The following is a 26,318-nucleotide window of genomic DNA, read 5'->3' on the forward strand; positions in this document are numbered from 1 at the left end:
TTAAGATTGGCAAGCTTCAGAAACAAGAATGGATGTTTTTGGCATTAAAATGGGCATAGGTGTTTTCCTGGCCTCCACTCACTGCCGACTATGCTTCCCCATTGACTTGCATTGGGTTTCGTGTTTCGGTCGATCCCCGACTTTTAGCGATAATCGGCCGACTGCACTCGACTCGACTCTGGACAAAATCGGGTTTCCCAAAACCCTACTCGATCTTAAAAAAATGAAAGTCGCTCAACCCTACGCAGCATGCTGCGATATTTTTCTCAGCCGATCTAGATTTTTCTCAGTCCGATTTCAGCTGAGAAAAAAATCGCAAATGAAAAGACACCTATTGAATAACATTGGTCCGAGTGCAATCCGATTTTTTATCGGATTGCACTCGTCTGTTTTCCTCGCAAGTGGAAATGAGCCCTTAGTTGCGGTTCAGGCGGTCCCAGAGAGCCTACATTTGTCATTGATTCTGTGAATAGGAGATAAATGTATTTAGTGGGACAACTCCTCTAAATTGAGAATATCACTTTGCATCCAAAGATATATATGTCACTGAAATCTCACGGGCACTGACAAAATCTGAAAAATTGGGAAATGTAACACACTGCCACGTTCCAGATGCAACAGCTGAAAATATTTAGGGAGTTGCCCAACAAGTAATAATTTAGGGTCTGATTCATCATTTGCATTTTTTCCCCCCAAGTCCTTTTCTTTAAATTGTCTTGTGTCATATATTGGTTTTGTCATATATTGTCATATATTGTGTTCCTGAATTTGGTGGAAAAAAAAAAAGTTCTTTATTTTTGTTTTAAACCTTTTTTGTGACTTTTTAGCACAAAAAAATCCCATGCTCCACTAAAATTTCACAAAAAATGCAGAAAAAATTACAGTCGTACATAAAATCACAGAAGGATGGGGAGGAATGGGTGGCTGGAGTACATTTGCAGAAACATATGGGGACTTTAAAGGGACTCTGTCACCTGAATTTGGCGGCCCCTGTTTACGGTCCGATAGGCGGTGTTTTCTGTTCTTTCATTCACCCCTTCCTTTCCCGCTGGCCGCAATATTGTCTTGATTTTGATTAGGTTTCCTCCGTAGAACACAATGCAATCTTGCCTTGCGCACGCGCAGTATGCTTTGCCCGACTGTCGGCAAAGCCGAAAAGCATTAGTGCGCATGCGCCGGCGCACTATTTCCCGGAAGTATTTCGCTGTGTTCCGGGACATAGTGTGCCGGCGCATGCGCACTAATGCGTTTCGGCTTTGCCAGCAGTTGGGCAAAGCATACTGTGCATGCGCAAGGCAACATTGCGTTGCGCACACGTGTTCTACGGAGGAAACCTAATCAAATTCAAGACAATATTGCGGCCAGCGGGAAAGGAAGGAGTGAATGAAAGAACAGAAAACACCGCCCATCGGACCGTAAACAGGGGCCGCCAAATTCAGGTGACAGAGTCCCTTTAAAAAAAATAAAATCACATTTGATTAATTAGCCCAAAACATCTGGAAACACCAAACCATGGCGACAATGACAAATGCATAAAAAAAAACAAAAAACAGGCGACCATAAGAAATTGACATTAAGATAAGGAGCAAATAAAAAAAAAGTTGCAAATTAAAATAGGAAAGAAACACCAGAAGGTAGACAGGAAAAAAGGTGCAAAATGATCAATCAGGCTCTTAGTCGGTTGGGTCTGCGAAGCTGAAATAGCTTTTAATAAGAATAATTTAATCCCTTCACAATCGATTTACGACATTGGACGTGTACCTGCCTTTGATGCGAGATCCGACACAGAGCCCACACCTTTCCCCGCACCTGATGGCTTAGTCAAGCTGAATCACTTCTATGTATAGCACAGGCGATCGGACGATTGTAGCTTCAAGTCTCCAAAGGGGACTACTTAAAGGGAACCTGTCACCCCCCTCAGGCGTTTGTAACTAAAAGAGCCACCTTGTGCAGCACAAATGCAGCATTCTGACAATGTGGCTCTTTTAGTTATGCTCCTTGCACACGCTGAAATAATCACTTATAAATTGTGCCCCCTCATACCCTGAAATCGCCACGGAGGCGGGTCTTTCCTTCCTAATCAGACGCAGCACAGCCGTCACTCCGGGCGCCTCCTCTTGCTGTATTATCGTCCCCGGCGCCTGCGCTGTAAGTACAAAGGGCAGCGCAACTGCGCACACCCGGAAAAAAAACAACTTAATGCGCAGGCACCGGGGACGATAATGCTGCAAGAGGAGGCGGCGCCCGGCGCACAGGCCCGGAGTGACGGCTGTGCTGCGTCTGATTAGGAAGGAAAAGCCCGCCTCCCTGGCGATTTCAGGGTATGAGGGTTCACAATTTATAAGTGATTATTTCAGCGTGTGCAGGCATAATAACTAAAAGAGCCACCTTGTCAGAATGCAGCATTTGTGCTGCACAAGATGGCTCTTTTAGTTACAAACGCCTGAGGGGGGTGACAGGTTCCCTTTAAGTCATAAAAAAAAAAAGTTTAAAAGAAAACTATAAAAGTTTAAATCACCCCTTTTTTTGGTCACCACAACATTGCAATAAAATGCAACGAAAGGCGATGAAAAGATCGTATCTACCTCAAAATGGTATCAAGTAAAATGTCGGCTCAGTGTGCAAAAATAAGCCCTCACCCAACCCTAGATCCCGAAAAATTAGAATGTTTCAAGTCTTGGAAAATGGCGACCAATGAGAAAACCTTTTTCATACAAATTTGTGGTTAATTTAAATTGGTGAAAAACGCTTTACTGACACGCTGCAGGTTTGCAAAAACGTTCTGATGGTTCAGATCTGCAAAGAAAAAAATCAGCGGCGTGTGCACGAGGTTTCAGAAATCTCCTTCGCATTGGTGGGGCTGTAAAACGCTGCATTTTTTACCCTTGAAAAACAAAGTGTGAACAAAGCCAAAGAGTAAATTCTGAGGTGGAGTAACTTTACATTGTGAATTTGCAGAAAGCCACAAAATCCATGTAAAAGGTTAAAAAAATCACATTCTATCATTTTTTTTTATCCATAACACATAGCTGTAACCCCTCTAAGGAATAATTTGGACAGACTTGTTCAGTGCTCACAACTTTTTATATGAGGTGAATGTTTATGATTACGCTTCATATCTAATTGGTGACTCCCAGCGCACTCAGAGCCTGTTCTATAGTAATACTCCTCTGCACAGTGATTCTGGGACTTGTAGTACATTCCCTACAGGAGGTTGCAGCTGGGTTTCACAGTCACGTGACCAAGATCCGGCTTCTGCACAGCATCATCTATCACTTCCGGGAGGCGCGGCAGCCTAACAACCGCTATGATTGGCTATACGGCGACCACGTGATTAATTGCGCGCTGACTTCCGGCAACAGCTGCATCGTCACGTGATCTGGACTGTAAGTGGCTCCTTCTGTGTGTTCTATGTATCTGCTCCCTAGTCATGTGACCAGTGCCTTGCTGAGACTTGTGGTGCTGTGTGAGCCGGTGGAGATGCCGCCTTGTTACAGACCGTGCACTGTGTGAGTGCCTAGTCACTGAGCACGCCCCACTAGTGTCTGTGGGCTGCAATGGCTTTGTGTCTGCAAGTGGTAGAATTGGAAATCTCCAGACTAGAGATCTTGTAATCCTCCTGTATCTGTTGGAAAACCACAGCTCCCAGCATGCCTTCCACGACCAGGCTGTCAGGGCATGCTGGGAGGTGTAGTTTGCAGCCAGGAATTATATTGCAGCACCAGTCAGGACAAGTTTGGACCTTCTGTCAACCAGCGACTCCCACATTTAGGAAGATTTTGCCAAATTCACAATTTTATCCCCTTCTCATGAGATCCTACCAGTCAGACCCTCAGCAATCAGTAAGTCATCCCCTGTCCTATTGATGTAGGATAACCTGCAATTTTGGGAAAACTCTTAAAGGAATTGTCCATTTCTTAATAATTTTTATTTATTTACATTTCTTAATGTATAACAGCAGGTAATGTAATATAAATAAAACAACCAGTACTCACCAGCTAGTTGCTCCAGCACTAACGCTGTGACACCCCATCTTCCCCAATCTTAGTTTACTACGACATCGCTGCTCTCCATGTGACTGCTGCAGCCAATCACTGCTCTCCATGTGACTGCTGCAGCCAATCACTGCTCTCCATGTGACTGCTGCAGCCAATCACTGCTCTCCATGTGACTGCTGCAGCCAATCACTGCTCTCCATGTGACTGCTGCAGCCAATCACTGCTCTCCATGTGACTGCTGCAGCCAATCACTGCTCTCCATGTGACTGCTGCAGCCAATCACTGCTCTCCATGTGACTGCTGCAGCCAATCACTGGCCACAGTGGTGATGCATGTATGGTATAAGACCACTATAAACAGTGATTGATCCTTAAGGGCAGGTTCAGAGTTTCATCCAGAAACCTGACTATTTTTTTTCTCACTTGTCCTCCGTATACAATCCGTTTTTTAATGCAGCAGCCATTAATCATTTATAAGGCTAAGTTCACATTTGCGTATATGTGCGCAGCGCATCATCTGCATGTGCAGTGCATGCAGACCCAGCGTTTTTTATCCGTATCCACTTATGCATGATGGCAAAAAAACGCTGCATGTGCATGCGTTTTTTGTTTGCGTTGTTTATGCGCATGCGTTTGATATTTCCAGGAGGGAGTGTCTCAGTGGGCATGTTCCTGGACATGCACAGTCCGAAGTACACAAGCGCATCGAACGCATACATACGCATGTCCTTGCGTACGCATGCGTTCCCATAGACCAAAGCAAAACACAGTCCAGCTCACCATAGTCGACATCCCTGGAAACTCGGAGCACGGAACCGCTGTGTCAGGGCGTAGACAAAACAGGAATAAAAGGAGGAGATCCAGCTCAACGATGTAGTGAAAAAATCCGTAACTTTATTCACTTCGAATCATATAATGTGGAGGATAAAAACATCAGCAGCAATAACAATAAAAACAAGATCAACGCGTTTCTGGTGGCAAAGCACCCTTAATCATGATGTCACATGATATCATGATTAAGGGTGCTTTGCCACCAGAAACGCGTTGATCTTGTTTTTATTGTTATTGCTGCTGATGTTTTTATCCTCCACATTATCTGATTCGAAGTGAATAAAGTTACGGATTTTTTCACTACATCGTTGAGCTGGATCTCCTCCTTTTTTTCCTGTTCCCATAGACCGCAGTGTTGTTTTTTTTTTAACGCACTCATCCGCATGCCTGTGCATATTTGACGCCTCCAAAAATGCAACATATTGCGTTCGCCGTGCCCAGCCGCACACCGCGTAACGACACATGCGTACACAAAAGCAAGCAAACACATGTCCATGCGTACACCATGTTAAATATATGGACGCATGACGCATGCGGATCAAATGCTGTGCACAAAGACGCAAATGTGAAACCAGCCTAAGACTCTTTTGTTTCCTATGTTACAGAATTGCAATGTATCCATAAATATTGGATGCTATACTGTTCCTCCTTATAGGATCAGATTTTTTTTTTATTTGTGCACCCATAGACTTGAATGGGGGAGTGTCAGATATACAGAAGAAGATAGTGCACTAGTCAGTCAGTGAAAAAAACAACTGGTCTGAGTTTTTTCAGGCTGAAAATCTGCTCATGTGAACGAGCCTATAGGCAGGGAAAGCAATGAGACGTGATAACGTGTGAGTGATAACGACAGTCCTATTATTGTTTTGGTTATTGTAGGTTCAACAAAGTGAATGAATGGAGGCCCGAGATGACCTTAAGTTTCAAGGTAAGACAACACGTTCCAGAAACTCACAAACTTTTTTTTTCCCCCCCGATACTGAACATGTAAACGTGACCAAAGGCTGGATTCAGACCGCCACATTTCGCTAATCGCAATGTCTGGACTGACAGAGGGTCTCCTGACCCAAATTTACCACCTCAGGCTTCGGTCAAACGGCCATAGAGTCCCTCATCCGAGAGAATCGGACCAATTATGCTAATGATACTGATGAAACTCTTGTCTCTTGGATGAGAGAACTGGAGCACACTGGGAGGAGAAGATGAAGAACAACATTTCTCCATCTTTTCCATTCTGTGAGTCTGTGGAAATCAGACTGCACTCCGCTGTCATGTGAGTGCAGTCCGATATTTTCCAAGCACCCATAGACTTGAAAGGGTAAGTGTCTTCCGATTGTAAAATGAAATCATAGCATACTGAGATTTGTTTTCACTGACAGATTCTGTTACTGAAAAAAAAAATCGGGCATCAACAATGCTCCATTGAATAACATTGGTCTGAGTCCTATTCGATAAAAAATCGATTAGCACGCGTCCGATGTATATGCCGGTGTGAGTGTGCCCGGAAAGGCATAAAACGAGGCTGAAAGCTTGGAGGAGACCCATAGTCAGTTCAGACATTGTTGTCTGTATATAGCTATATACATCCCAGCCTTAAGCAAAATTAAGGAATAAAGGAGCGGCACCTGATGAAACGTTCTTATTCCTAAGAGTACTGTACAGCTAAGCTGCAGTCACAGTTTATAGCAGCTTTTTGGCTCCGCTTAATTAGCATAGAGCTAACACTAAACGAGAAATTGGATCAACTATCCTACTAGTGGCTTAAAGGGAGTCTGTCGGCTGTTTTAACTCCTCTAACATTTTTTTGTACCCTTCTCCTGACTGATGACTTTCAATAATGAGATCCCTTTGCTGTGTTGTAAGCTGTTTTCGGACCATGGCGTTTGCTGTAAAATGCAACTAAGAAACTGTCAGGAAAATCCTTGTAGAACTTCTAAACTTAATATGGATTTAACCTGAATCTTTGTAAATGATGGCGGTCGTTCACGGACTACTACGTAACATGAGTGCAATGTGATTGGCTAATTCTGAACAGAAACTCATCCCTAATTATAAGAGGGTGTTCACACTTATGCAACCACATTATTTTAGTTTTATATTCACTGTACAAGGCTGCATATCAGAAGTTAGAATGGACTTTTATTTGTTTGTATATAAAATTATTACCAAATCTACATTTATTTATTCTTTTAATTGATTTTCTGCTCTCTTTTTATTTTAGAATTTGATGATGCAACTAATCTATTAGCTGCAAACCCTGACGCCACTACTGTTAGTATTGGTGATCCAGAGGAGACTCCAGGTGACCAGCAGGGACACCGATCCAGAGAAGAAGAAGATGATCTCGTAGAAGATTCTGATAAAACAGAGGTAATGACTAGTGAGTGAATGTCCTCAGATAAGGTGTTATCCGAGCATGCTTGAGTGGTAACCACATGTCTTTGGCGTGCTCGAACACTACGTTCGAGTCCCCGCGGCTTTTCGACAGCTGCAACACATGCAGGGATTACCTAACAAACAGGAAATCCCTGCATGTGTTGCAGCTGATGATTCAAACTTATTTTTCGAGCATATCGAAGACACTTGGTTAGCACCCGAGTATGCTCAGATAACACCTTACCTAAGCACGTTCGCTCATCACTAGTAATAACAGATATTAGCCTGAGTCCTAAAGAATTCATTTTGCCTGATCTGTCTGATGACACACAGATCTACATCTCTGGACCAGATATCACCTCCCTACTAACCAGAATCCCTCAATGTCTGTCCACTATTTCATCCTTCTTCTCCGCTAGATTTCTGAAACTTAACATGGACAAAACAGAATTCATCATCTTTCCCCCATCTCACGTGACCCCCCCAACGAACCTATCCATTACAGTAAATGGCTGCCCACTCTCCCCAGTCCCACAAGCTCGCTGCCTCGGGGTAATCCTTGACGCTGATCTCTCCTTCAAACCACATATCCAAGCCCTTTCCACTTCCTGCCGACTTCAACTCAAAAATATTGCACGAATCCGTTCATTCCTCAACCAAGAATCTGCAAAAACCCTAGTCCATGCCCTCATCATCTCTCGCCTTGACTACTGCAACCTTCTGCTCTGTGGCCTCCCCTCAAACACTCTCGCACCCCTCCAATCTATTCTAAACTCTGCTGCCCGACTAATCCACCTGTCCCCCCGCTATTCTCCGGCCTCTCCCCTCTGTCAATCCCTTCACTGGCTCCCCATTGCCCAGAGACTCCAGTACAAAACCCTAACCATGACGTACAAAGCCATCCACAACCTGTCTCCTCCATACATCTGTGACCTCGTCTCCCGGTACTTTCCTACACGCAACCTCCGATCCTCACAAGATCTCCTTCTCTACTCCCCTCTTATCTCCTCTTCCCACAATCGCATACAAGATTTCTCTCGCGTATCACCCCTACTCTGGAACCCTCTACCACAACACATCAGACTCTCGCCCACCATCGAAACCTTCAAAAAGAATCTGAAGACCCACCTCTTCCGACAAGCCTACAACCTGCAGTAACCACCGATCGACCAAACCGCTGCATGACCAGCTCTACCCTCACCTACTGTATTCTCACCCATCCCTTGTAGATTGTGAGCCTTCGCGGGCAGGGTCCTCTCTCCTACTGTACCAGTTATGACTTGTATTGTTCAAGATTATTGTACTTGTTATTATGTATACCCCTCCTCACTTGTAAAGTGCCATGGAATAAATGGCGCTATAACAATAAATAATAATAATAATAATAATAATAATTTTGCCAGTATCGTGCCAAGGCTTCCACAGCACTGTCAGATTATACATTGCAATGTGTGAATGGAGTAGTGACATTAAAGGGATTGACACAAAGCATACAAATCAGTAAGCGATGTTCTCCTACTAAAAGAAGTAGTAAGTCCTGATCTCAGATTGGTCCATGGCTTTAAAGAGAAATTCCTATAATTAACATTCATGGTGTATTTCAGCAATGGACATGTATAGATTGCTGAGCAGGTATCATAGAAACCTAGTTCTCCCGATAGGTTGGGCTCCAGATGTGGGCTATGGATATCGCATACATTTCCTTGTGGTTGATACCACTTTAATGAATAACTAGGAGTTTTGGAAATAGAAAAAAACAGTGCGCACTATAGTGATTAATAAACTGGGGTCCCTTGGTTCGGAAACCAGGGGTAATGTATGCTTTCTCACAGCTGTGCTCTCCAGTATCCCCCATGAGTAAGGCCTGGAAGCTGCTTAGTAATATTTACTTAAGTTCCATCCTATGCCGGCACACCATCGCAACTTTCTGCTTGAGGGTATTCACTTTATTCTGTATAACAATATCTTTGAGTTTAATTCTTCATTTTTCAAACAAACCAGAGGCTGCTTCGTAGGGAGAAGGTTCCCATTTACATACATAAACCTATAGATGGGGTTATTCTAAGAATACTTCATATACAACAACCCACATACAATATAACACTGTACCGTCGCTACATCGACGATTTATTCTTCTTATGGAAATGTAATTAGACAGAGCCTGGGGACTTTATTGGACGGTCTCAATGGCAATTAGTTCAGATTTATTCTCACTTACCATTTCTCTGCAGCTAAATCAAATTTTTAGCTCTGTTGATATTTTTTGATATTGATAGGATGATACAACTTGTACCTTTGTCAAGAAGATTGAGGTCAATAGGTACCTGGACTTTGGGGGTGCACGTGGCATGGCTGAGGAACATCCCAGTTCAACAGAATCCGAACATCGGCAGTAGTTTTACAATTCAAGTTTTCAGAAAATCCGGCACTCCATAAAATCAATTTCTTAATTTGAAGAAATGAAAATTGGTACATGTCATATGCGATTCAGGGTTACCGCCCTTATTAATAGGGTAACAGTTCAAGGGCAAGTACCGAGACTTGTCATTGACGCACTGAAAAATGCACTGAGCATCTGTTTCACCTTTTCCTAGGACCTTTATGCTGCTTTGCTAAGTGCAGTTTTGCCAATCATGTTTCTGATTTTCTGCAGTTAAATCTTATCTATTATATTCTTATATTTATGTGTTCATACAGATGAACTGTGACCCTGGGTTCTGGCTTACTGGCACAATGGTCAATGATTGAGGAATTACAAATACTAAAGTTCCGGATCCATATTCCCCCAGGGTGCTTTATAGATTATATCTTTTATTTTTTATCCTCTGTGGTATTGTGACTCTTGACCCACATGCATAACGTCATTTCCTTTACCTGTGTTATCTGTACATAAATCCCTTTGTTTGCTACTACATTATGGCCGGAGAAAGGCACTGGCGGAACGATGCACCTTTTTTTTTATATGAATGTACAAATAAATACTTTGAAGTGAAACCTATTCTTTCCGCTATCTGCTGGCAAGTCCAGATAAAGCACATAAAAATCATGGCAAACGACAGCTAGTCAGTATCGCCTTGCAAGCCCCATATGAACCCCCAGCCTAACTATCGTCATACCTTATACATCCGGTGTGTTTATTTCACAGCTGCTTGCAGGACAGAAGAAGGTCGCCCCATTCTGGACATTCGAGTATTATCAGACATTTTTTGATGTTGACACCTACCAGGTGAGTAAGAAAAGTATTGGTTGTCAGGACATTTTATTATTTTCCCAGCCTTTATTGCAATATCTATTGGTAATTGCAGGTTCTTGACAGAATAAAAGGTTCTGTTTTACCCATCCCAGGAAGGAACTTTGTAAGGCTGTATGTACGGAGTAACCCAGATCTTTATGGTATGTATGAAAGGATATCGACACTTTTGAGAAAAATATATGTATTTCTCTATCGCCTTTCATTGGGGGACACAGGAACCATGGGTGTATGCTGCTGCCACTAGGAGGCTGACACTATGCAAATAAAAAAGTTAGCTCCTCCTCTGCAGTGTACACCCTACCGACAGGAAGTAGGATATTCAGTTTAGCTTAGTGTCAGTAGGAGCCGACACGGGTCTTTCATTAGACCCTTATCTACCTCAATGTGCGTCGTTTCTTTTCAGGTTTTTCCAGAGGGATACAGGGTGAACAGTCACACCTGTAGTCCCACAATACGGACTATGAGTACGGCGTGTACTGCCACCCCGTATCCTCATAGATCCCACAGCAGGACCAAGATCCTAGCACACAAGCGTGCTCAGAAGTCCGGTCCTGGCTCCGTCCCCCACCCACTCACCCACCAGAGCCTGTTGGTTGGAGGAGACGAGGACATCCATCAGCTCCCTGGACGTCTGGTATTTTCCCCCGGATGGAGGTTAGTAAGGACGGCGTGGGATGTTATAGGTGAGTATTCCTACCCTCGAGTGCCCCTAGGTCCCTCCTCAGTTCCAGGGTGGTCGTTTGGGGGTCCCCTGGGATTTCTTTTTCCAGGCTGCCTTGGCCTGGTCGGCGTTTCCCGTCCCTTTCATTGTGTATCGGCCGCCGGGGACACGTGGGGCGGGGGCTGTCGCTCCATTCGCGTGGCCGCCGCGCTTCGGCGGCTGCTCTGTTCTCCGGTGCGGTGGCCTTGCAGATGATCGCGCTGCCTTTGTTCCCCGGCTGCACTGTGTTCTGGCCCGGCGCGGCGGCCGTGCAGGCAGCCGTGCCGCTTCCCCGTGGCCGCACTCTCTCTGCCCGGCGCGGCTACCTTACGGTAGCCGCGCCGCTTTTCCCATGCCTACGGCCGCACTATCCCTTTCTGACTCGGCGCTGCTGCCTCGCAGGCAGCCGCACCGCTTTCTCCTCCGGCCGCACTGTGCCTTTTTATCGTGGCGCGGCGGCCTCGCCGCCTTTTCCCGGCGTCCGCACTTCACCCACCGCCGCGGCCCTTCCCGGCGTCCGCTGGCCTCAAATTTAGGCCCCGGCTTCTACCGGGTCCTACTTCCGGCGACGTAACTCCTCCCACTTCCTTTCCCTCAAGCGAGCTTTTCTCCCGCCCGACAATCATTGGTGAGCTCGCCCACCGGCGCCATCTTGGTGCTCCTGATGCGCAGCCGCAGTTCAGCGCCAGGAACGTTTTTCTTTGCAGCTTATGACCGCGTTTTTTTCCGGCGTCCTCGCATGCAGCAAGCTTCGGACGAAGGGGTGCCCCAGATGTGACTGCCTGTTCTCCTAGGGGCTATAGTTCTGGAGGAACATCTTCCAAGCCAGGCAGCCTTCCATCTGGAAACCGCAGCGTCTGCCACGAGTAGCCCTGCATTGCAGACTGACACTCTCCCCTGCCCCCCTGTCGACTAACCTTCAGACATTTTTCTAATGTGCCTTAGTGAAACACTTTGCGTGTTCTTCTTATAACCGCAGCTTCCCTCAGGCAGGCCTGCAGCAACCCACATTATGTTCACCGCCCAGGACCCCCCCGCTGCTCCGCATCAGAGCGAAGTCCCCACCTCAGGCTGGGCCTCCTCTCTGTCTCTATCAATAGCGGATCTCACACGGGTGTCCCAGACCCTTGTGTCCGTGCTCGATCAGTTGCCCCTGCAGACTTCCGTAGTAGCCAGCGGGTCGCAAGAAGCTCCGTCCGAGACTTCCAATACAGGCCGCGAAAGATCCAGACAGGAACGCCGGTCTGAGTTCTCTTCTCGGTCCATCTCGCCTCACGGTCCTTCTCTGTGGTCGACTTCCCCCTGGTCCTTTCCCCCGGAGTCAGGCGAGGCTTTCTCTGATGCACCTTCGGAGGATAATTTGGGGCCGGATTCGAACCAAATCGCTAACAAGAGGGATATGGTTCAAAGCCTCATTGGAGCGACCAATCTGTCCTGTGGCATCAAAGATTCCTCTACGGAACCCGCAGATCAGGCGGTTTCGTTTAGACGGTCTAAACTACCTCCCAAGGTATTCGCTCCTCATCCTGAATTCGAGGAGCTTCTGACCAGAGAAAGAGAGAGTTCGACCAGACGTTCTCAATGAGGCAAGCGTCTTGGAGTCTCATATCTCTTTCCTCCGGATCTCATCGCCAACCGGAATGAGAGGCGATAGAGAACTCCCTCTCCCTCTGTGGACCCGCCGGCTGCTAGACTTGCCACCGACACAGTCCTCACGCTGTCCGGTGGGGCGGCTCTGAAAGATCCCATCAAGAGGATCATGGAATCCTTCATGAAGTTCGGCTTTCGAAGCTGCCGCATCATTCCTATGCCCGGTTTTTTCGCTTCCACTTGGGTTTCGAAGTCTGTATCCGAAGGGGCTAAAGCCGGATTCAAGCCGGAGCTCCACCAGACCGGCTGGCGGAACTTGCCACCCAGCTTACTCACGCCGGGGTATAATTTGTTCCCTGGACGTGGCGTTTTCTGCTGCTCAAGCGCCCACGCATTGTTCGGCTCAAGAGTCATCAAAGAAGTCCCTTACGAGCCTGCCTTTTCAAGGATCACGTCTTTTCGGTTCCAAGCTGGACCAAATTATTAAGGATTCCACTGGCGGCACCAGTTCCTTTCTCCAGACCTCGCCTACTTCCCATTAGGCGGCAACTTCGGTCTGTTCAGCCTTTTTCGTCATTTCACGGCATCAGATTCCTCTTCGCAATAGCAGAGGCCACAGGCACGTTCAGAGAAGAAGGTATTCTTCGGACTCACTCCTTCCTGGCGTTCCCGCTACTCCTAAGGTGGATTCTGAAGGGCTAGGACTGGAAGTTCCACCTAGGCACGACTTCCAACTAGACCCCAGCCCGTTTTCCCAGGCTGGGCAGTCGTCTCCTCTTCCTCAGAGACGTCTGGGTCTCCTCAGTAGAAGACGCGTGGGTCAGGGAACTTGTATCCTCTGGATACAAAATAGATTCACTTCACGGTCCCGGGATTGTTTTCTTCGAATCCCAACCTCCAAGAGACCCCGCTCCAGTCCCGGGTTTCTTTGCAGCCATCGTTTCCCCCCTTAAATCCGGGGTAATCGTTCCCGTCCCAGAACAGGAACGGTTCACAGGCTTCTCTTCGAATCTCTTTGTACCGAAAAAGGACAACAAGGTTCGTCCCAGTCTGGATCTCAAAATTCTGTACAGGAAGTTTTGTCTGAGACACTTCAGGATGAAATCCCCTCGTTCAAGTAATCGCTTCCATGGAGGCTCAGGAATTTCGGTTTCAGGCTCCCGAAAGTCTATCCATCCTCCCCGACACTCTAGCCATGGCGGGTGGCTCATCAACAGGAAGAAGTCCCGTCTTATCCTTTCTCAGCGACTCGTATTTCCGGGCATGTTCTTCGACACTTGTCGGTCCAGAGTCTTCCTTCCCGAAGACAAGATATCCCTCCTTCGTCGGGAAGTTTCAAGCTCCAGGGTTCTCGGCTTCCCTCCTTTCCGATGGGCCATGATGGTCCTGGTGAGGTTGGTTGCAACATCGGAAGCGTTTTCCCTTCGCCCGTTTCATTCAAGACTTCTTCAGCAGGCTATTCTATCACAGGGGGACAGGCCTGTCTTCTCCCTGCATCGTCCGATCCGGTTTTCTCCCGGGTCAAACAGTTCCTCGACTGGTGGCCGAGGTCACGTCTCTTATCCCAGAGCAGATCCATCACAGCAGATCCTTCCTTCCAGTTCTCTGGTAGGTGGTGACGACGGATGCCAGCCTGCTCGGCTGAGGCGCGGGGCTTTGTCACCTGTTTTTTTCAGGGTTGTTGATCGGCGCAGGAGTCCTGTCGATCAATGTTCTCGAGGTCCGGATCATCTTTCTGTTTTTCCTTCACTGGATAAGGTTTTTCAGGAGCCTGCCAATTTGGATCCAGACAGACAATGCACAGCTGTGGCATATGTCAACCACCAGGGGTGGACTCGGAGTTTCTCTGGCCTTGGCCGAGGTTTCCAGGATCCTCCTTTGGGCAGAGGCAACGGTCCTGGTGCGGCCCGCAGTGCAGGTCCCCAGCGTGGACAATTAGGCCGCCGTCTTCCTCAGCCACGAGGGTCTCGCGGCAGGGGAATGGCCCTTACTTCAGGAGGTCTCCATTCGGATTGCTCTTCGTTGGGGGACTCCGGAGGTGGACCTCACGTTGTCCCGATTGAACAGGAAGGTCCCTCGGGTCGTCCCAAGGTCTTGACGCTCTGGCCATTCCTTGGTTGCAGTTCGTGCTCCCCTATCGGTTCCCACCCCTTCCCTTGCCTTTCAAGCTGTTGAAAAGGATCAAAGCGGAAGGGGTGCCGGTCATTCTGATCGCCCCGGATCGGCCCAGGAGTTCTTGGTTTGCGGAGACCGTCAAACCCGATCTGCTGTCTCAGTGTCCGATCGGCCATCCGAATTATCGGTCGCTCAATTTAACGGCGTGGCTGTGGACACCACAGTTCTAAGAGTGTCCGGCCTTTTGGCCCAGATGAGTCACACTATAATCCAGGCTAGGAAGCCTTCGTATTCCAGGATCTACTATTGTACCCGGAATGCTTACTTTCGTTGGTGCGAGTCCAACCGCTTTTCACCTATGTCCTTTTCCCTGCCTTCCATTTTGGTTTTCCTTCAGGCAGGACTGGATTCGGGCTTCGCTCTTAGTTCCCTAAAGGGACAGGTTTTTTGCGCTCTTCTTCCCTTTCAGAAGACGTTATCTTCTCAGCCACAGGTTAAGACCTTCCTTCAAGGAGTAGCGCACAATGTCCCTCCGTACAGGGCCTCTGTGGATTCAGGGGATTGAAAGCTTGTGCTGGACGTTCATAGGGGTTCTCCCCTTTGAGCCTCTCAGGGAGTTTTCCCTGTCAGTTCTATCTCGGAAGGTGGCTTTACTTGTGCCCATCACTGCGATCTGCCGCGTTTCCGAGTTGGTGGCCTTTTCTTGCCAACCTCCTTTCTTGATTTTCCACCAGGAAAAGGTGGTCCTAGTCCTCCGCCTTCCTCCTTCCCGAGGTGGTTTTCACCTTTCCACCTCAACGAGGACATCGTTCTACCTTCTCTTTGTCCAGCTCCGACTAAGGTTCTGGAGCGATCGTTGAACAGGCTGGACCTCGTCAGGGCAGGGAGGATCTCCCTGGCTAGCATGGCCGCTTTCCGAAAGATGGACTCTCTTTTCGCCATCCCTGATGGCGCACGTAGAGGCCTGCCGGCTTCCGAGGCAACTATTGCTCGCTGGATCAGAACGGCAATTTTGGAAGCTTACCGGGTCAAGAACAGAGTGCCCCCTCCTGAGATTAAGGCTCACTCTACCCGGGCAGTCGGCGCTTCCTGTGCGGAACGCCACAGGGCTTTCGCTCTACCGCTTTGCTAAGCGGCGCCTGGTCTTCCATCATCACGTTTCGCTGAACTTTACAAGGTCCATACTTATGCTTCGGCGGACGCCAGCCTGGGCAGGAGGATCCTGCAGGCGGCAGTGGTGAGTCCTCTGACCTGATGGAAGTCTGTTTTTCCCACCCCAGGGACTGCTTTGGGACGTCCCATGGTTCCTGTGTCCCCCAATGAAAGGCGATAGAGAAAACAGGATTTTTGGTTGCTTACCGTAAAATCTGTTTCTCGGAGCCTTCATTGGGGGACACAGCTCCCTCCCAGGTTGAACAGCTCTGTTTATTGTGTTATACTGTTTACGTTTGAGTTCTTTGCATACTCTGAGTGTTTGAAGCTGTTGATCTGTGGAGCGCTGCGGAATTTGTTGGCGCTATATAGATGCAGTTTATTATTATAATATTATTCTTTCTCTTTTACACGTTGCTTCTCCTACTGCTTTCTCACTAACTGAATATCCTACTTCCTGTCGGTAGGGTGTACACTGCAGAGGAGGAGCTAACTTTTTTATTTGCATAGTGTCAGCCTCCTAGTGGCAGCAGCATACACCCATGGTTCCTGTGTCCCCCAATGAGGGCTCCGAGAAACAGATTTTACGGTAAGCAACCAAAAATCCTGTTATTTTTCCTTGAAAACAATTACTTTTTATTTACTAAAATGTCAGTCTGCAATCTTCATTCCTTCATTAATTTTTCAGACCCCTTTAAATGTAGTTTGCAGTCTGATTCAAGTTTCAGATTTATCTGATGTGGGAGTGTCTTTCTCAGTAATATAGGCTGGATGTGAGCTCTCTGTGTATGCAGGGTGCTGCTGTCTTTCCTTGCTTTCATAAATCTGCCCTGCTTCAATGCTGTTCTTTCCCCTTTATGCGCTTTCCTCCTTGTCTTTGTCCTCTGAGTCACTTTCTCCCCTCTCCACTGCAGATGTGTCTACAAACCCACTTTCCCCTTTTCCTGCTATCACTAATAGATACAGAAGCTCTGAAGAATTTCTTGCATTTTTTTTTTCAGAGCACACGGCTGGATAAAGGTCTTACATACACTGTGAAGCAGCAAAATGATAGAAAATGTGTGATGAAAACTATTTAGAAAGTTGCTTATCTTTGTATTTAGGAAGCAGATAATACAGCAAATTCTGTGAAAATGTGTACATAGCCTTTTAAATTCATTGAGATGTCAGTGTCACTACTGTACACTGTAAAGCAATTCAGGAAAAGCACATTATGAACAAGGAGAGATTTTTTGGAATATCGCTAATTTACGTTCACCGTACCCCTTTTATTGTTATTTGATTTCCCCTGTAACTGGGGCTGGCATAGTAACTCCCTTTACAGGGAAAATTCATCCTCCTGGCTGCAGAGCTGATTTAGTCTAGTAGCAGCCAGCAGCTTCTGTTTTTTGATCCCTGGGTCCGGAGGAGGAAGCACTGTCAGCACTTGCTATTACTGTATACATACCGTTTGTTCAGGGCTGTGTATACAGCGATCAGGAACATAGGGATGGTTTTAAACCCTCTCTGCCTTTTCTATGGTGAGTCTGGCTGTGTCTGACAGCCGGCTCCTCGCTCGATTGCATGCATTTGCTTTACTATACAGTGGCATTTTAGAACATCACTGCAGCAACAATGCAGACCACCCAGTCTCTTATAGTATATGGGTGGTTCTAGAAGTAGCTCATAACATACATTTTTAAATTCTTTAAGAATTTTCTTGTTAAATTTCTGACACATTAGGCAACTTACATTACTGTATCTTTCTTTATAAGGTCCCATCTGGATTTGTGCCACACTAATTTTTACCATCACAATCAGTGGGAATCTGTCCAATTTCTTTCTCCACTGGGGAAAACCTCAATACCACTATGTGCCAGAGTTTAGAAAAGGTGAGTTTCAACTAAATAAAATCCAACGTGGACTGGACTTCAAAACTGAGAATTGGAAATGGAAGATAGTAATATGATATTTGTGTAAGAAAAAACCTGCTAGGTAGTTTATTATTGGACTTAAAATCCATGATTCTATCTAGGACATTTGTTGAAGTGTCATTAATGGAAATATAAAGATTTTCCAATTTGGTAAAGTAAAGACTGAATATAGTAGAGTTTGGCTTAAATGGTATTGGCTGGAGTACCCCTTTATCACCTATTCATTGGTGAGGTGATAAATGCAAGCTATTGGGGTCTGCAGCTCCATTGAGGTCTGCAGCTCCATTGGGGTCTGCAGCTCCATTGAGGTCTGCGGCTCCACTGAGGTCTGCATCTCCATTGAGGTCTGCATCTCCATTGAGGTCTGCAGCTCCATTGAGGTCTGCGGCTCCATTGAGGTCTGCGGCTCCATTGAGGTCTGCGGCTCCATTGAGGTCTGCATCTCCATTGAGGTCTGCATCTCCATTGAGGTCTGCATCTCCATTGAGGTCTGCAGCTCCATTGAGGTCTGCAGCTCCATTGGGGTCTGCAGCTCCATTGAGATCTGCATCTCCATTGAGATCTGCATCTCCATTGAGGTCTGCGGCTCCATTGAGGTCTGCAGTGCTATATTTATAGTCAATAGTTTCTTCAAAATCAGAGACAATGGCGGATTTGACGTTTTCCACCGCTGCTCTACACTACTCTTTACAAATGGGGTATTCTTGAGTATGTTGCCCATCTATTAATGATATTAACAAATCATCTGCCTTTGCCTAAGGTGGGTCCTCATCGAGGAAAAGAAAGCCCCCTATGTCGTCGATATGCCCTAACAGGATATAAAATATGTCTATGTGAGACATCTTTAAAAATATGATAGATGGGGGTGGAACAAACATAACAAGTGAGTCCTTAAAATTTCACATGAAAATCAAGGGACCAGAGTGAGTCTTATTTTGGACATGATATAGAGTTATATAACTAGGGAATAACTTATACTCTTGGTCCAAACCTTTTAAGGGTAAGAGAGGAAGATGAGAACCATCAACAAGACCGGAAAATACAATCACAAAATCTTTCAATGGGTTATTCCCATCTCAAGAAGTTATCACTCATGATTGCATATCGGTGAGGGACCTACTCCCTAGAATGGGTGTTTTCGCAGCTGGGTCGAGATGAATCGGTGGCCGGATATGTGCATTCAGTCTCATTCTCTATGTGACTGCTGAAAAAAAGTTGAGCGAGCGTTATACTTGGCTGTCTACAACAGACCCAAAGAGAATGAATGGAGCAGTGGTGTGCATGTCCGGCCATCGCTTTATTCATTGTGGGGTCCCTGCGGTCAGACTCCTGTTGATCAGCAAGGTATCACCTATCCTAAGGTTAAAGGATACGTTTTTCAGATAGGAATAACCCTTTAATATGTCACTGGCAAGACTAAAAACCAAAACCGAGAACGGTTATTACTGACATCAGGGGCAGAACCGGCCTGACTATAATATTAATAACATCGGCACTGGAGAATCTGCTCTCCAACCATCCACAGTCCTATACAACCTGTGCTCTTAATCATCGGGATACTCATGTGATGTTTGTCTTTTACGGGGTTTACTATGGCTCTATTCATAGGGAGAAGGATTGCATAGTGGTGCATTGTTCGGCCGGAGAGGTCATTGTGGCAGTATCTGGCACCCTATGGTGCACTGTTTATAAGGACCTTGCTTGTTGCACCCAAATATTACTGACAGATATCCTATCTATTGTGGCGCTAACGAGAAAGGATCTGCCAGGTACTCTAAGGAAGGTAAACGGGCCTTATTGTATGTTATTGTCATTTCCTGGTGTTCGGATTAAAACGCGCTGTGCAGTAACAGCTGAGAGGAGGGGGTGTTCAGAGATGGATCCCCCATTGATCTAATACTGATGGCCTATGTTAAAGATGAGCCATCCATTTTAAAAACCTTGGTGGGGCTCTTAAATTAATTCTTCTGCAAACTGCGCACTACATTCACTTTAGTAAGGGGGTAGAGTAATAGAAGAACAGAGAGGGACAGCTAACATAAGAGGAAAGCACGATCTGCCCGTGTCTCTATAGCGGGAGCTTTCTGGTTCAGACCTGTGATCACAGCAGCATTAACCCTTACTTAGTCTTTCTATATCGGTGTGTGACGGGAGACATGTGTAACGTTAGCTAGGAGGGTGGAAGATGGAGCGACTGGGAGGAAGTTCCAATGTGTTGTTAACATGGCAGACAACGATAACATCTTTATTTTAGGTCTGCTGCACAGATTGTCTAACTTTGAAGGAAAAGACTCTACATACGTATTGTATGTAAGAATCTAAGAGCGATGGGAAGATTTATTTATTTTTTTCAATAGGAGTATGCTTTAAATGAAGCTTGTCAACACAAAATGACTGTTCAAACTAAGCGTAGATGCTAGGAGCACCCTTGGCGTGGCTGAGCAGTTCAGTGCACCTTCCCAACTATTTGTTTTTCATCTGTCTGTGCCCTTCTCTGACTACTGGAAAGTTAGAGGTGTCAATCATGGAAGAGGAGGGTGGAACGGTACACTGAACTGCACGGTCAGTCCAAGGTGCAACGAGCGTCTGCGTTTGGTTTGAACATTCGTTTTGTTCTGACAATCTCCCTTTAACAGTTTGATTTCAAGGTATTGTTTGTAACTCAACTAATATGACTGGCCATGCAGAGCCGGAATCAGTCGGTGACTAGTCACCTGTTGCCAACCTGTTCTGCCTTTTTTTTCTTGCAGTATCCATTGCTGCCACTGCCATCTATGCCTATGCCTGGCTGGTGCCACTGGCTCTCTGGGGTTTCTTATCCTGGCGACACAGTAAAGTAATGAGCATGGTGTCGTATTCCTTCCTGGAGATTGTGTGTGTCTATGGCTACTCCCTCTTCATCTACATCCCCACTTCTGTGAGTGAACACTAGTACTGAGTAAGCCGTACCGTAACTGGTTAACCAGATCTGCACTATTTAATTACACAAGCGAAGCCCCCAGGCAAAAAGATGACGACGTAAACTCTGCAGAGATCGTCGCCTTACAGTGGGAGCAGGTACTACAGAGCTGCCCACACCGTAGGGTGCAGCCGCTGCAACAGTCATTACCTGCAGCCGTAAATGTGAGACTATATAATAGGAATATACCGAGGTGCAGACTACAGAACGGACAATACTGCGTCACAGGACACAACGTAAAATCTATTTTGACGTTAATTACTGGATCTATCCTTGCTCTGTACCATTCTGGTTTATTCCAATTCATCCGTTCTCTTTCTTTCACATAGATATTGTGGATTGCCCCTTCTGAAATTCTACGCTGGGTCCTCATGTCTTTAGCCATGTGTCTGTCTGGGGCTGTCTTGATGCTGACCTTCTGGCCGGCTGTGCGCGAAGATAATCGAAAGATTGCCATCTCCACACTTGTGGCCATCATGAGTCTTCATGTGCTGCTGGCGGTTGGTTGTGGGGTAAGACAACACAACAAATTCAGGATTGATGTGGCTAAAGCAAGTATTTGAAGGACTTCGAGCTCCTGGCCACGTGTGCCGATAATGGTTTCTTCATAGGAGCACAGTAAGAGCACACTTATCGCCTGCAGATTGGCTATGACTAGTATGTATAGGTAATTTATCTAGGGATGCCTCTACTAAGGAGGTTAATAGTGAACTAATGCCTCCCATATAAATTAGATTGCTGTTGGATAGCTTTTCTGAATCTCCCACACACGAATGCTTGTGTTATGATAGTGTAGCAACTCACATGGGAAAATGGGTAAAGCTAAAAACTGCAAGACCCTGACGGTTCCTGTATAGACTAGATATCCTGACCCCGCAGTCCCTAGTGGTTCCTGCGTGAGCTGAGATAGCTCTAACCACAGACTAGAAGATGCCAACTCTAACCTATGCTGCCTAAAAGGCCGTCAAGCTTTTCACATTCCTCCTAAAGAACAGAAGGGCAAAGCAGAGTGTTACTCCATGTGCACACTTTGCGGTGTGCTCTGCGGGTTCTCCCGCAGCGGAATTGATAAATCTGCAGGGCAAACCCGCTGCGGTTATCCCTGCAGATTTATCGCGGCTTGTTCCGCGGTTTCCGCTGCGGGTTTCCGCCTATACTATTGATGCTGCATATGCAGCAATATGCAGCATCAATAGTATAATGTTAAAATAATAAAAATTGGTTATACTCACCCTCTCTGACGTTTCGATCTCCTCGGCGCTGCACTCGGCGGTCCGCTTCCAAAGATGATGTGCGATAAGGACCCTTCGTGACGTCACGGTCATGTGACCGCGGCGTCATCACGGTCATGTGACCGCGACGTCACCGCAGGTCCTGTTCGCACATCAACCCAGACCGGACGCCGCGGGCAGCGCTGAGAGGTGAGTATAACATGATTTTTTATTTTAATTCTTTTTATTACACCCAAATATGCTTCCCAGGGCCTGGAGGAGAGTCTCCTCTCCTCCACCCCGGGTACCACCCGCACATTAACCGCTTACTTCCCGCAACGTGGGCACAGCCCCATGCGGGAAGTAAGCGGTTCAATGCATTCCTATGGGTGCAGAATCGCAGCGATTCTGCACAAAGAAGTGACATGCTGCGGGTTGTAAACCGCTGCGTTTCTGCGCGGTTTTTCCCGCAGCATGTGCACTGCGATTTGCGGTTTCCATAGGGTTTACATGTTAATGTAAACGCTATGGAAACTGCTGCGGACCCGCAGCATCAAAATCGCGGCGGTTCCGCGGTAAAAACCGCAAAGTGTGAACATGGCCTAAATGACCTACATAAGGGAAAGTGTGCTGAAAAAGGAAAAGATCCCAGAGTGAGTAGAATAAACCGCAAAATACAAAATAAAGAATTAAATATGTATTGTTAGAGAATACGCCATCTGCTTCCTAAAAAGAAACAGAAGATAGGTGCAGATTATAGAACAAAAATAGCAAAGAGATAGGTGCAGATTATAGAACAAAAATAGCAAAGAGAGAACCTATCTAGCTGGTTTTTCACTGACTGGCTTAAACTACAGCAGTATGGCTGGACATCCAAATGAGACTATCACCAGCAGGAAATACCAGCAAGGGGAAAGTATATGAAAGGTGATAGGGCAGACAAATCAGCAAATGAAAACAGATGTTCCTCTTAACAGACTGCAGGAAGGATAACAGAAACTAAATATCCGGAGAAATTGTGTATCTGCTGTGGCTCGGTGGACAGAGAAGCCGACCACAAAGCATAGTCTCAAGGGTTTGAACCCAGAATCGTGACAGCTTGGCTCAGCCAAACACTTCAGAGCTGCCAGATTCCCCTGGTAGCGGCTAAGCTCCCAACCAAGCAAAATGACCAGGCGATTGAATTCCGACCACCTGATGGGACAGTCAGGAAGCCACCATAAACAGTAGATAGTCCGCCAATTGTGCCCAAATTGTTTGGTTTGGTTGACTTTTATCTATTGTTTAAAGGGGATATCTGGGATTTTTTTTTAAAGTTATGTAGTTGCTAACAGAGGCGACTACCTGTCTGTTACACCCGGCGCCGCTCCTGCCAGAGATTCAGCTACTCCCTGTCAACAGAGCAGAGGTTTCACTTCCTGTTGACAGAGAGGGACTACTGGTGTCATGTCATGCTGATTGACAGCCTTCTTTCTGCGCCTAATTGGAGGAAGCCAGCTGTCAAACAGCATGATGGAGGAGGATGCTGAATCTAGCGTAGGCATAACAAGACGGAGAGGGGGTGAAACTCAGTTTGAAGCATGGTCATGGCCGCTGGAGCTAGCGCTGGCTTAGTTTTATAAGTAATAAGGTCCTCAGGATCACCAGAAGATGTAGCTGTTAAAAGGGGATGATGTGCTGTGACATGGAGGAGAAGGCAGGAATGGACATACCATTGGTGCAACCTGTGTACCCGCACAGGGCCCCAAGAGGTAAGGGGGCCCCTCTCCACCTCCAAAACGTGAAAGTGTGCATTCTGATGAGCTATTGGACTGGACAGGACCCATATATTGTTCTTGCACAGGGGCCCTTTTCTGTCTGTCTTTCAGTGAGAGAAGGGTAAGCACAGTGCAAAGAATTTTTAAAAAATGGAGATATTACAGAGCTATTTTGACAACTAAAATTGGGTTTTTAAAGAATTACTTTGTTTCAGACAACCCCTTTAAATGTTATATTCTTCATGCGTGCTATTTTCCACTGTACAATTATAATATATATCTTTTTTTATTCTTTTTAAAGCAATATTTCTTCGATCGGCCACAAAGTGAGCATGTACAACACCCTGTGATATCTATAATCAACGTGACCAAAGCGACCCCCCAGAGTCGCTGATAGAAGGTATTGAAGCTCTGTCGTTTTCTAATTACACCATTATAGTGTGCACTTTTGCTACCTATTATTCCTAAGAACAAATGAAGCTGCTTTGCAAATATTCTTGATAGAAAATTCCTTACTGTTTTGGGCATTCAGCTCCTATGCAGACAAATGCAACACTGTGGTTACAGACTATAATCAAATTACGTATAATCCCTTTTATCTGATCATCCTACTTCATGCAGATCTGCCTATGGTATGTTGGCAAAAAGGTTTGCCCAATCAATCTTTATTCACTTCCATGCAAACCACACAGGTCGGAAACGCAGCAGATTTTCTGTTCTGCTATATCAGCACGATGAAATGTCATCCATATGCTGCCGATTCAACATCCAGAACCTGTCAATTTAGCCCTTTGAAATCCAGTGGTTGAAATCTAGGTAAAAACTGCAGCATTTTTGTAAAGGATTGTCTGGATTTCGATGCAGGGGATTGGGCCTGATGAATTCCTGGACAGTGGGAATGCTCCTTACTCACCCGATGGTAGGAAAGATCCGTGGACCATTATCTAAGTTGTATGGCCAGAGATGACACGGCTTATAGACGTGCATATAGTATAATCATGGTGCATTGAATAAATGCGGTTTTCTTTCCAAAAAATTGTCTTACACTTCTGTTTTCATTTTCATTTTCAGGTGTCATCACAGTCTCTTCACAGTGGGAAAAGTTGGGTCGGAACTTCGGTCTTATTTGGTGGAGGGATGCTCTATGCTGGGTCTCCCGTCTGTCACATGATGAGCTGCTATGGGTTCTCCTTGTGCTTTTCAGCATTTTAAATAACAATTTATTGTGTTTTTTTATTAAATATGATCCAGAAGGAGAATAACAATGGAACACACTACAAGCATGTAATTTTTCATCATGTTTTCTTTTGTGCCGAGAGTGTACGGAGGTGTGATTTGCATAGGGTGATAATGACTGTATTTTTACTTTTCATTTACTTATTTATTTTTTATTTTTTTTGTTATGTAATTAGCAAGCATTGGTATCTATTCCAAATATTAAAGTGGTTTTCCTTGACTATACATATTTAGAATAAGCTATGGATTTGTGATCGATGGGGGTCCTATCTTGGCACTCTCACTGACCTGAGTTGAATGTGTGTACATACAAATGATGGGGTTACATGTCGTATTTTGCCAGCGACATGGGTTTATGTGCTATATTCCTCTGCTACATCGCAAAATGATGCCGGTGGATAAGATTCTTCGTCTGCAAAGTCACAATAAAAATCTAACTTTTTGCAACTTGCTTGTCGCGGTGTCTTGCAGGTCGCTCTGCGAGCCGATTCATGCTGCGATATAATAGCTGCATAGAGCGATCATTGATCGCGTGACCGTTCGCATCCAAGGTCGCCACGTAGCCCATTCATAGGGATCAGCACGGACCATTTAGTCATAGTCGAACCTTAGACTCTTCAATGATTACCAGCACATTGATGGCTTATACTAAGTATATCCATCAATGTACATTTCCAGAAAACTGTTACAAAGGACATTTATATAATATGTCACATATTTATTACTATATGTCAATTAGTTTAATTTTTTTCTTCTAAGCAGGCCTAAAAAATTAAACCTGTGATCGGACTCTTTCCTGAAAATTTTTCTTATAGGAGGCCCAGTGAGTCTCCACCAATATTAATTTAGACTTGAGAGCAGCTGAGGAAGATAGGCTCAATGTATCGACAGCCGTGATGGATGTCCTCAGAAGATCGCTATAATTATATTGAGAGTGTCTGTTGAATCTGATCGTATATTAGGTCAATGTAACTTGTCTAATAATCATATAATAAAACAATATTCTATCCTGAATGAAGGGACTCTGTTGTTTCATTTCATAAGACATAGATCTCCCTGAGAATCTGCCTTCAGATGATGAAAAGTGGCTGACAGTGTCAGTCAGTACATGTCTCACAATGGTAACTCTCCTCTATTAATAATAATTACTGGAGGCAGATTCTCGGGAAGATCTATGTCCGGCCCATAGATCTTAACTGCTCATTTACATATTAAGAAAAACTTGGAT

The 26,318-nt window shown here is 45.7% G+C and overlaps 1 protein-coding gene across 2 annotated transcripts; it reads left to right on the forward strand.

Moving 5' to 3' along the window:
• Window positions 1-3,287: 3,287 nt before the first annotated feature.
• YIPF1 (Yip1 domain family member 1) lies at window positions 3,288-26,104 on the forward strand. Of its 2 annotated transcripts, none has more exons than XM_077278028.1 (10): window positions 3,288-3,386; window positions 5,708-5,756; window positions 7,050-7,198; window positions 10,350-10,430; window positions 10,510-10,597; window positions 17,769-17,885; window positions 20,678-20,844; window positions 21,216-21,398; window positions 24,156-24,254; window positions 24,926-26,104. In XM_077278028.1, the coding sequence occupies exons 2-9, from the start codon at window positions 5,726-5,728 to the stop codon at window positions 24,246-24,248; spliced, it is 909 nt and encodes a 302-aa protein (XP_077134143.1). In that variant the 5' UTR covers window positions 3,288-3,386; window positions 5,708-5,725; the 3' UTR covers window positions 24,249-24,254; window positions 24,926-26,104. The 2 variants fall into 2 exon arrangements, with proteins under 2 accessions (XP_077134143.1, XP_077134144.1); XM_077278029.1 differs by having other exon boundaries at window positions 3,377-3,509.
• The last annotated feature ends 214 nt before the right edge of the window (window positions 26,105-26,318 follow it).

This window comes from Ranitomeya variabilis, chromosome 8, assembly GCF_051348905.1.
Source record: "Ranitomeya variabilis isolate aRanVar5 chromosome 8, aRanVar5.hap1, whole genome shotgun sequence".
NCBI lineage: Eukaryota > Metazoa > Chordata > Amphibia > Anura > Dendrobatidae > Ranitomeya > Ranitomeya variabilis.